The sequence below is a fragment of the Lycium barbarum genome, chromosome 5, assembly GCF_019175385.1.
Source record: "Lycium barbarum isolate Lr01 chromosome 5, ASM1917538v2, whole genome shotgun sequence".
NCBI lineage: Eukaryota > Viridiplantae > Streptophyta > Magnoliopsida > Solanales > Solanaceae > Lycium > Lycium barbarum.
Window position 1 is genome coordinate 140,283,870 of NC_083341.1, and position 11,390 is coordinate 140,295,259.

Consider the following 11,390-nt stretch of genomic DNA (forward strand, 5'->3'; position numbering starts at 1 on the left):
GCTTATAAGCACTTGGCTTATAAGTACCTTTAATATTTACCAAATGCGTAGATAAGCTAAAAATTCCTTATAATCTAGTTTGACAAGCTTATAAGCTTAGCCAAACACCCTCTAAGAACTTCAATACGTCAAACTTGTGAATTCTGAACGAATAAACCAAAAAATTAATGTAAAACAGAAAAAGAAAAAAATACTTAATTAAAACGCAAGAGGGGACACCATACATGCCCAATCCCACGGATGGGCCTAGTTCTAGAAAAGGAAAAAGAAAGAGAAATTTACGTTCTGAGTAAGTATTTTATAAATATTTTCAAAAGTCACATTACTATTTTTTTCTTTCAAAAATAGCAGCTTCATATATATTGCTAGCCATACGTATTGTGATAGAATTTCCATAAATCAAGGGATTTGTTTCAATCCTTATAAATCTATTCCTAATCTCTCATCATCTTAGTAACTAAGGAATTAAGTTACATCCTAATTAATACATATCATTTCTCTTTCATCATCATTTTTCTAACTAACTAAGAAATTAGTTTACATGCTAATTAATATGTACATATTCCTTTCCAGTTATTAAGAAATTTGTTTACCACTAGTTATCCATGTTTTCAGTTTGGTTATATATATTATACCATATATATCTTTATTATACTGTAATTATAATTAGACATACACGCATAAAATATTGATTTTTTTTTTAAATATACCTTTAATATATTTCAAATATAATATATTATTATTCCATCTATGTCTTTATTATACTAGGTATATCTTTATTATACTGTATATATATGTTACATATATTTATATCTTTATTATACTGAAAATACCATGCATATTTATGAGATAAATATGTTACATGAAAAAATACTTTTCAGTTGAGAAAATACCATGTATATATATGATATAAATCTATTTCTTGTGAAAATATCATATATATTTATGGTATAAATATATTTTTACAAAAATACCAAGTATATTTTGTAATATATATATATATATATATATATATATATATATGTGTGTGTGTGTGTGTGTGTGTGTGTGTGTATAATTAGATATATACACAAATATTGGGCAGTTTTATTTTATTAGATATATACACAAAGGTTGGGCAATTTTATTTTATATGCAAAATACATCTTAGGAAAGGAAAGAACGAAAAAAAAATTGAGTGATTGTTTTAGTTATGAAAGATAAATAATTTGTCCAAAAAAATAGTAACAGTTTCTTTTGGGACTAATCCTCATGCTTAATTTTAGGGATTCTTTTTGAGAAGTTAATATTTACTTGCTATGAAATGAAAACTAACTCATGCTGCTACCATCGTGAAATTATTTTTTAACTATTGCCTAGTAATGTTTTTTTCCCAAAAAGAAAACAAGATAGACGCAAAAAAATTTAAACGCAGGAATCAATTCCAGTAAAAGAAAGGAAAAAAATAACACAACAAATATAAATTGACCCTCTGATCAGAATCATGATGCACGAACACATATAAATAGTATCATAGTTCGATTTTCTATCGAAGTTTGGTTTCATATAAAGTAAGCACCAGTAATCTAGTACTAATACTGAAGTATATAAAAGGAAAAGGAAGTTATAGAGAAGACAAAGATATATATTAGCATCAGAGGTAGTATAATTATATCATCGTTACATCTTAATATTAATTATTCTTAGGAGGGTGATGCCTTGGTAACTTGTAATCTGCAGTAAATGCTACATATCCATCCATGTTTTTTGATTTTCCATTTGGTGAGAGCATACGTCTACTTGTAATCTGTTGGCCTTTCACATCAGTGTTTGCCTATCAACCAAAAATCCAAAATAGGATTTGAAAATAAGTTTAACTTTCATATACAACATATATAAAAGAAAAATATATATTATCAGATTAGAAAAAAAGAATTTATACTATCAAGTAATGTAATGAATTCAGTGAGAGAGCTAGGAATTCTGAGAAGGGGATTTAGAAAATTTTAAAAAGTCACACATAAGATTTAATTGAACTCGTATATCTTATTTTATGTTAAGGGAATTCTAAGTTATTTTATGTATGTGTGTTAAAGAAATTGTCATTATGCAATTACACGGTATAACTTTCTGAGAAAGGGGATTCAACTGAACCCGTACATTGCATGCGGCTCAGCCGCGATGATAACTAAGAATTATCGTTCACAGAAAATGAAATAAGTAACCTAGAAAATAATGCAAGTTACATGCTACAATGGTTAAAATACATTAATGGTGTGAAAAAAACGTACATTCTATATAGATTAAATTCTTAGCTAGAAATATTCATTTACAAACAAACCTCACGATTTGGGACGAAGTTGCCACTTTTGGTTGCAATAATGCTACCTACAAATTAATCAAAATCAAGAAAAAAAAGAAGATGATGGACTTTTAGTAACAACAATTAGGAACAAGAAAAACATCTTCTTTAATTTCAGAAAAAATAGGATGTAGACATGAAATAGTGAAGGAAATTAAAGACAATATATACCTTGGTAGGAACTTGTGTTTGAGAGATTTTGAGCAATCAAGATTAGGAACAACAGTGTAGTAGTAACCCTAACTATAGGTACAAACATTGTCATAGCTTCTTCTGTTTTAATTTGGGGTATGTTTTTTTTTTTTCAAATATCCAAAGAGAAGAATAGAAGCAGAATATAAAGTAGAGCCATAAAGGGAAAGCACACACACGTCAAAGATTTGGTACAAAAAGTACAAACATTAAGAAAACTTCTTCATTCCCAATAGTCAAAATAAAAGACTAGGGGTTTCCAAGATTTTTCCTTTTACCTTCAAATTCATGTTTAAGTACCTTCCAAATTAATTATCAAGTTTCACTTTCGAGAGTCAAACTATGTGAACATTGATCAACATTTTAAAATATTTTTTTCATCAACTTGACATGAGAAAGGACTTGTAGTATTTTCATATATTTTTTGAATTTCGAAATTTTAATCGTTTAATATTGAGTTGATCTAATACAATTTAAGTTGGAACATTAGTCAGATTGACTCTTGAGAAGCGACACATGACAACTAATTTGGGATGGAGGGAGTAATAAATAAGTTTATAGAAGGGAACCAAATGTATTCCCATGACAAAATTTTGCGTAAAAACTCGCGTTGATCCATGTGTCTGTCATTTTAGTGTAGTACTAGGATCTCGAGACCCTTGAAATTACCATAAGAATTTGAAAAAAAGAAACTCTTATAAAATTCATTAGATATTTAGTGCCACTGAACTGTAGTCATATACAATTTGATTTTGTGGGTGAGAGTTTTTTTTTTTTTTAAATACTTCTTCCAGTTAATGATTTATTAAATTGAATCTGTTTTAAAATATTTGACGTTTATGATTTCTTTTTTTGAAATATGTTACTCTATTATTGTTCCAATAGGTGAAAGGTCAATTTAGTGCGTGATACATATAATTAAGGAGAGATAAAATTGTAGTTTAGATGAATTATCTTATGATTAAAATTTGTAATTTTTTTTCTTATAGAGGGGGCTAAAACCTAATAGGGATGGGAGGAGGTAGTCTTTTAATTGGAAAAGATCAAATTTACCTCTCAACTATATGAAATATTTTAATTTTACCATCCGTATAAGTACATACTTATGCTTTCTGTTAGTAAATCTTCTCATATTTTCTCTTGCCGTTAGTAGAACTCCAACATTTGCTATAAGGTATGAATTGCACATGTCATAATATTTAGAGAAAAAGGACAATATATTCAACCCTTCCACTTTTGACTGTGGGTTCAATTAAAAAAAATCGTTATACTTCAGATCAAAGCTTCATTATTTCCTAACAACAAGGACATGAATGTCCTCAAAGTATAACGGTCTGAAAATTAAACTACGAGAGGTATTAAACTTTGACAATTATCTCTTGTTTTTGTTTTTCATTTTCAATGGAGTTGTGAAGATCAAAGTGAACGAATGGTTTGGAACATGCTATGAAGCAGTGTTTTAAAAGGCGGGGGCGTAAGGCGAGGCGTTTTATGTCTGCCTCAGCGAGGCGTAGGCCCCGAGGCACGAGGCGTAAGCCTCATGGGACTTTAATTTTTAGTATTTTATAAAATGATATAATTATAATAAATACTTTTAAATTGGTTAAATAACGTAAAAAATTGAAGAAAACAATAAATAAGTGATATATATATACACACACACACACACACATATACATACTCCACCCCCACAAAAAAACTAATTAGAACAATCTATTATACGTACTTACAAGTATAAGTGACTGCTCGTTACTTTTTTGAGATAGTAGAAGACAAGATAAATAATTGGAAAAGAACATATATTAGGCATTCTAGCAATAAAAAAAGGTCTTGACTTTTAAATTTAATGTTTCAGTTCCTTTTTAAAATATTTGAGTAATTACATGTTGACTTTTGAAAATTTGGGCATTATACTAAGGACTTATTTAACAAATTTCGTTTTAGTTTGAAGAAGTTTTCTGGACTTACGCCCCAACAAAAAAAAACTCGCCCCAACAAAAAAAAAACTCGCCCCAAACGCCTGGGCGTACGCCCCAAATTGCTGGGCGTACGCCTTTGGGGACTTGCGCCCCGACCCATCGCCCCGAGGCATTTTTGGTACGCCCCGCCCCGGGGCTCGCCCCGAGGCTCGCCTCAAAAACGCCTTTTAAAACACTGCTATGAAGTGGAGGTTTGGAATGAAATTAATGTTGGGGGATGAGAAATATTGTACTATAACGTGGAGAATAAGATATGAGTGTTTCGAGCTTGTCTGCTAATTCTATGCATTCAACGATAATTTAAGAACTTGTTTTCTGATATTGCCGAGGCTTCAATAGTCCAACTTACCTTTTCCATGCGTTTTCTATTTTGTGAATTCTCCTCTTGGTAATTACAAAAGCATGAGAGAACAAAAGAGTAGGTTTTTTATTCTCTTCCTTTTCTTACCTTTCATGGGTCGGAGTTCAATGGTAACAAGATTTGGGGTGTGTTTGGTACGAAGAGAAGTGTTTTTCACAGAAAATGTTTATTTGAGCAAGTACACAAAAAATATTATTCTAAAAATATTTTATATAATATAGACAAACACATTTGTGCGCGGGGGGGGGGGGGGGGGGGGAGGGGGGAGGGGAGATGATAGGAGTGTGGATGGGGGCTAGGGGGTGGGTGTGTTGGAGTGTGGGTGGGAGACAATTAATCTGTGACGTCACTTTCCACTAGGGAAGTCATTTTCTTTATTTTCAAGGAACTTGTTTTCATAGAGTTGAAAAACATTTTCTGAACAATATTTTCGTCCATACCAAACACACCCTTTGATGACAATAGCAAATTATAGTACCATGAGGAAAGGATTAAAAAACTCGCTCGAAGAATGAAATAGAATATGAAATCGCAAGCTCTAAAATAGTGGAAGGAGGCATGGCTTTGGCTACACTTGCATTAAGCCTGTTAACCGGTTCGGTTGGACCGGTTAAAATCGATAACCAGAACCTGTTTAACCGGACCCGGTGGACCGGTTTATCGGTCGCCGGTCTACCGGGTTTGTTTTTAAAACATAGGACCGATTAACAGGTCAATTTTATTTTTAATAGAGCAGCAGTCCCCTGGACCGTTGGGCAACGGTCCATTTTACAAAAATGGCCGTTGCCAACGGCTCCAAACGGCCATTTTGGCCTCCCAACCCCCCAAACGTTTTTTTTATACACTTTAACCCATTTCCACCCCTAAATAAACCCCTCTCCATTTCCAATTTTAATCCACACCAATTCACTCTTCTCTTTCTCTCAATTATAGCTACTTTGCAATAATTAGCCACTTTAAATTTCTCTCAATTAAATATTATAAAGTTTTATTCTAGTTTCAATTATTATTTTTGCAATTGGAAAAAAAAAATTGTTGGTGGAGTTGGTGATTTTGCAACAATCCGAAATAGCTCCAAAGCTTTGGTGAATTTGCAATTCTAGCCGTTTTCACTTTGGTGGAAATTAGTCCGGCAATTTGGTACTTTCGTTCCGACTCTATCTTTGTTTTTCGCTATTTAATTTACACAATTTAGTTCTAGCAATTTAATTTGTTGCAATTTATTTGGTGTGATTTAAATTATTGCTATTTAATAATGCCAAAGAGAGTGAGACGTAGTGGTGGTAGTAGTGGTATTGTTAGGGATGAGTTTATGGAGGAAACATTTGTGAACGAAACACCTAAGGTATATACTTTTTTTTAAAAATTGATTGAATTAAATTAGAAGTTGCAAATTGTTATTCAATCATATATAATACTTAATACTTAGCTAAATTGAAGGAATTCAATGTTTCAATGAAAGTGGCCCATAGTGTTGACTACTTGTTACATCCTTTATTTTTGTTTCAATTGATTGATTTAGATCTAAACTTGTTGATTGCTACTCAGTTCTATTTAATACTTAACTAATTGAGATAATTCTATGTTTCAACTAAAGTCAGGTATAGTATTGACTACTTGCTACATCTACTTTTAAAAAATGATTGAATTAAATCAAAAGTTGCTAATTGTTATTCAATCTTATATAATACTTAGCTAAATTGAAGCAATTCAATATTTCAATTAAAGTTAATCATAATATTGACTACTTGTTACATCCACTATTTTATTTATTGAATTAGATATAAACTTTCTAATTGCTACTCAATTCTATCTAATCCTCAGCTAAATTAAGATAATTCATTCTTTCAATTAAAGTCAACCGTAGTGTTGACTACTTTTTACATCTACTCTTTTAAATTTTTTTTGATTGAATTAGATCTAAAGTTGCTCATTGTTACTTTTTCCCATTTAATACATAACTAATCGAGATAATTCTGTTACACCTCGTACTTCGGAGAAACACTGGTTAAATTTGAATGTAAGTATGTCGAGTTACGACTAGGTAAAACAACTTTGAAGTATGAGGAATGAGGCATTATTAAGTATATTGCTTAAATAATGGACGATTATGATCTTGTAAGTCGTAATCGGGAAAGACTATTTTGAAACACGATAACATGGCCATTATTAGTATAATAAGTGATAAATATCATGTATGGAGAGTTTCGGAATATTTTGAGATCGAGCAAATTGAAGAAAATAAGTTCGACGAAAATTTGAGAAATGCTGGAAGGATTTTTAGTCAACTTTGGAGGGGTATATCTTCATGTGTATTTGGAGTTTTAAGGTGTTTTAAAATCCTAAAATGAAGTTCGTCGAGTCTAGTTTGTAATGCAACAAACCGCTCGTTGATAGGACATCGGAGTAGAGAATTATAGACGTTACAAACTGAACTGTCGCGCAGAAACAGGACGCTACAGTACTGCTACAGTACTGTAGCTACAGTACGACCCAACTTATTATAAAAGGGGTCAAAACCCCATTTTTCATCATCCAAAATGTTCTGGAAATTCCAGAAAATTCAGCCAACTAAAAGGGCTCTTAAATCTCACATAAAAGTGAGAATTTTGGGCAAATTTCAATGTTTTGGAGTACCAATCGAAGTCCGGGCAACGCATAGTCATGAATATAATTTCATTTTGGAGTTGGAGGAGCATGGGAACAAGTAAATGTTGAAGATTTTGCTACTTTCATAAAAATAAGGCATGAATCTTCAAATCTCTCTCTTTATCAAGTTTGATTAAGGAATAATTGCAAGAATAGAGTTGTAGGTTGGTGTTTTGATGTTGTTGAATTATGGATTGAGGTTTGAAGAAAATTTTGGATAAAATATGTATATAATCATCTTGTAGGATGTTGAGGATGTTGTTATTGATGTGTTAGTATTAATTTCAATTTCCTTACGAAAGTAAAGGTTATTAAATAATCGTATCACAAGTGGGTTGGTTGAGAAATTTGGAAAATAGCGTGTGGGTTGTTTTATGGCATATGTTGGTGTTGGAAATGATATTACGACTATTGGTATTGTTGTTGATGTTGTTGGTTATTGAATTGGAATTTCGGGCGAGGCATATAAACAGGGGAAATGCTGCCGGAATTTCGACAGAACCTTAAATGGATTTTAATTAAAGTTTCGAGTCGAGCGTATGATGATGATTCTAATGATATTATGAATGGTTATATATGTATATTACGAGGTTACGAATAATTCTTAAGAGAGGTGCAAGACGGGAAGTAAGTTAGATGTCGAGAATTTTCTTCCAGGTATGTTAAGGCTCGCCCCTTCTTTCAAAGGCATGATCTTTAGGTTATGGTTTCATAAATGTTTCCGTATTTTCCTCTTCATCAAAAGTTAAATGTCCCAGATTCCAAAGCATGATTTCCTTCTTGATATTCCATAAATGTTTTCCAAAGTATTCCTACTTTCCAAAACCAAAGGTTGTGATTATGTTTCTCAATGACAACGATGATGTCAAAAGTGAGAATATCATTTTGATGACTATGATGAGAATGATCTTATGTTTAAAGGTTTCAAGTTTATGATTTTAAATGACGATATGAGAATGTCGAGCTATATATTGATTTCTCAATCTATTCATGAATGGTGACTTTATTTCTAAATCTTCCAAAGTATATGAATTGATGCCTTATGAGATTTACGATCCTATTCTATGTTTTCTCTTAATTCTATTCTTCATCGATAGTCTCACCTTAAAATAATTGTTCCTTCAAGGTGAGACAAAGCGACGATGATTATTCCATAATACAATCGGAGGCTACCGACCTTACGTCACTCCGATATAGTTGTGGCTTTTGATTGGGCTCTTATGCATGCTATATATATATATATATATATGTATTTTCTCACACCGCGCCGCGCTATAGTCGGCCGGGCAGGCACGTAGATGTGCACACCACTGCAGTGGGCATGTTATGATATTTCCTCGGACGCGGGAGGCCTGGACGCAGGCTAATGATGATAACACCGAGACTTAATGGCCGGGCATGTTACTATTTATATATCACACCGCGCCTTAATGGCCGGGCATGTTACTATTTACATATCACACCGCGCCTTAATGGCCGGGCATGTTACTATGTATATGTATAAAAAATGTTTTTTTTTAAAATGCTAAGCATGCATGACATCCACCCTACGAGGCATTCAGATGTACATGTTATCTCTTATTCCTTGCTACTTTTCATATCTATGTTATATTGTTACTCATGCCTTACATACTCAGTACATTATTCGTACTGACGCCCCTTCTTGTGGGCGCTGCGTTTCATGCCACGCAGGTGCATACAGATGAGTAGAAGACATTGCTAGAAGATGTTCCAGCGGGATTGGCGAGCTCCATTTCTTTCCGGAGTGTTGCCGAGTCAGAGTATCCATGTCATGGTATAATGATTTATGTTAGAGACTTTGCAGGCAGAGTCACGTATTTAGCCTGCCAGTCTTGTATGTGGCCATATAAGCCGATGTATTCATTATGCATCACTTTACAGATTTGTATGATTATAAATTTTATTTGATTCCAGAAAGATAAAAAGAATGTTTTTGTTAAAAGCTGTCCCTATGCATCTCAGTTCATGACTTAAGGATTATGAGTACAGTGAGATCCAGCGGGTTCACTCGGCTCTAAGTAAGGGTCGGGTGCCCGTCACGCCTTATCGGGATTGGGGTGTGACAAATTCAATGTTTCAGTTAAAGTCAACCATAGTACTGACTACTAATTACATTTTCTTTTTTTCTTTTAAAATTGATAGAATTAAATCAAAAGCTGCTAATTGTTACTCAATCTTATATAATACTTAGGTGAACTGAAGCAATTCAATGTTCCAATCAAAGTCAATCATAATGTTGATGTAACACCCCGTAAACTTGAACTAGGTGTGAATGTGTAAAAATCTAGTATTAAGATGATATTATATCTATATGAAACCATTCTTGATGAATTTGGGTGGAAGATGGTCGTTTCGAAGCCAAACCAACTAGTGAAGTTCTTAAGGCCTCTTAAATTCGCCTAAGTTTTAGTAGGTCTGTCTTCTGGGAGATTTTCATAAAAATGTGTTCCGAATTTGGAAAAACTTCCTTGATGAAAGTTGTAGATTTTTGAAATAGCTTTCCAACGGTAGGTCGCCCAGCCTAAGAAAAGTTACGTACAAAAAGTTATGCCCGTTTTACTGAAGCCTGTCTTCGCTGGAAATTTGTCCCGTGTTACGGTGAGACGTTACGGACCGTAACACGTATTACGGGCCGTAACATGGCACCGTAACGTGTCAAAAAATACCAGAACTCTCTGGAAATTTTCACTAAAGGACGGTCCAAAGAACGGTTCGTAACACGAAGGATGGTCCGTCCTTCGGGGGCGTCCTTTGGCCCATTTTCACCAGAAAAATATAAATAGGACACTTGTTTTGTTTATTCCTCCACTTCCTAAACAACCCTAAGGAAAAAAATCATTCCCCCAAGTCTTCAAATCAAAGGTAAGGGCATCCTTAACATTACTAATTCATTCTACCATCAAACCCATGATTCTTAACATGATTTTTGTGACCAAAACCTAGGGTTTGCAACATAATTCTTCCCAAAGTGATTCAAGCTAGGGTTTGGGTGTTCTTCATTAGAAAAGTGATTTGTTAAACCTTGTTTAACAAATTAAGGTATGTCTCTATTTTAAAAACCTTATTATGGATATATGTCTTTTTCTCGAAAGTTCTTTATTGAATAAAAAGGGTGAACCTTATACGAACTATACTACTTTGTGAAACTCGCTTTTCCCATTATTGGATGATTGAACTTAATCTTCTAAAGGTTAGACCTTAAACTTGTTTTGTTGTTGAATGGGTTTCTTGAACTTGAATAAGCGATTTGAATAAGATTCTAAATCGGTTATGACTTGAAATGCCTCCATTTTGAGATGATGACTTGAGAAGTGAGATTCGGCTCTAAGCCATGATTGATGATTCGGTAATATGCCATGATTTGTATTTTGTTGGTGTTTGGGCCTGTATGGGCAAGTTGTGCTAATCCAGAAGACGATTAGCCGTTATGGATCCTAACGTATCGATACGAGTATTGTTGTGTCAGTCCAGAGGACGATTGGCCTCCGTTGCTTCCTAGCGCGGAGTATCTATTGCTGTGCTAGTCCAGAGGACGATTAGCCTCCATATCTTCCTAGACCGGAGTATCTATTGCTGTGCTAGTCCAGAGGACGATTAGCCTTCGTTGCTTCCTAGCCCGGAGTATCTATTGCTATGCTAGTCCAGAGGACGATTAGCCTCCGTGGTTTCCTAACCCGGAGTATCGATTGATTGATTAGTTTTCCTATGAGTGGATTGTTTCGTATCTTGTTGCCTGTGAGTGACTTGTGGTGATATTGAATTCGTAAGTGAAATGCTTGGCATGGTAAATGGTAAGGAGTTAAGTTAATATGTCTTTCGTTGTTGGATTCTTTGATGACTCTTTAAT

The 11,390-nt window shown here is 33.5% G+C and overlaps 1 protein-coding gene across 1 annotated transcript; it reads right to left on the reverse strand.

The window, feature by feature from the left end:
* Positions 1–1,481: 1,481 nt before the first annotated feature.
* Positions 1,482–2,632, reverse strand: LOC132642832 (uncharacterized). The gene is made up of 3 exons (XM_060359856.1): positions 2,513–2,632; positions 2,321–2,367; positions 1,482–1,813 (listed from the first exon to the last, which is right to left on the reverse strand). Exons 1-3 carry the CDS (start codon positions 2,604–2,606, stop codon positions 1,673–1,675), a joined length of 282 nt encoding a protein of 93 aa, XP_060215839.1. The 5' UTR covers positions 2,607–2,632; the 3' UTR covers positions 1,482–1,672.
* Positions 2,633–11,390: the final 8,758 nt, after the last annotated feature.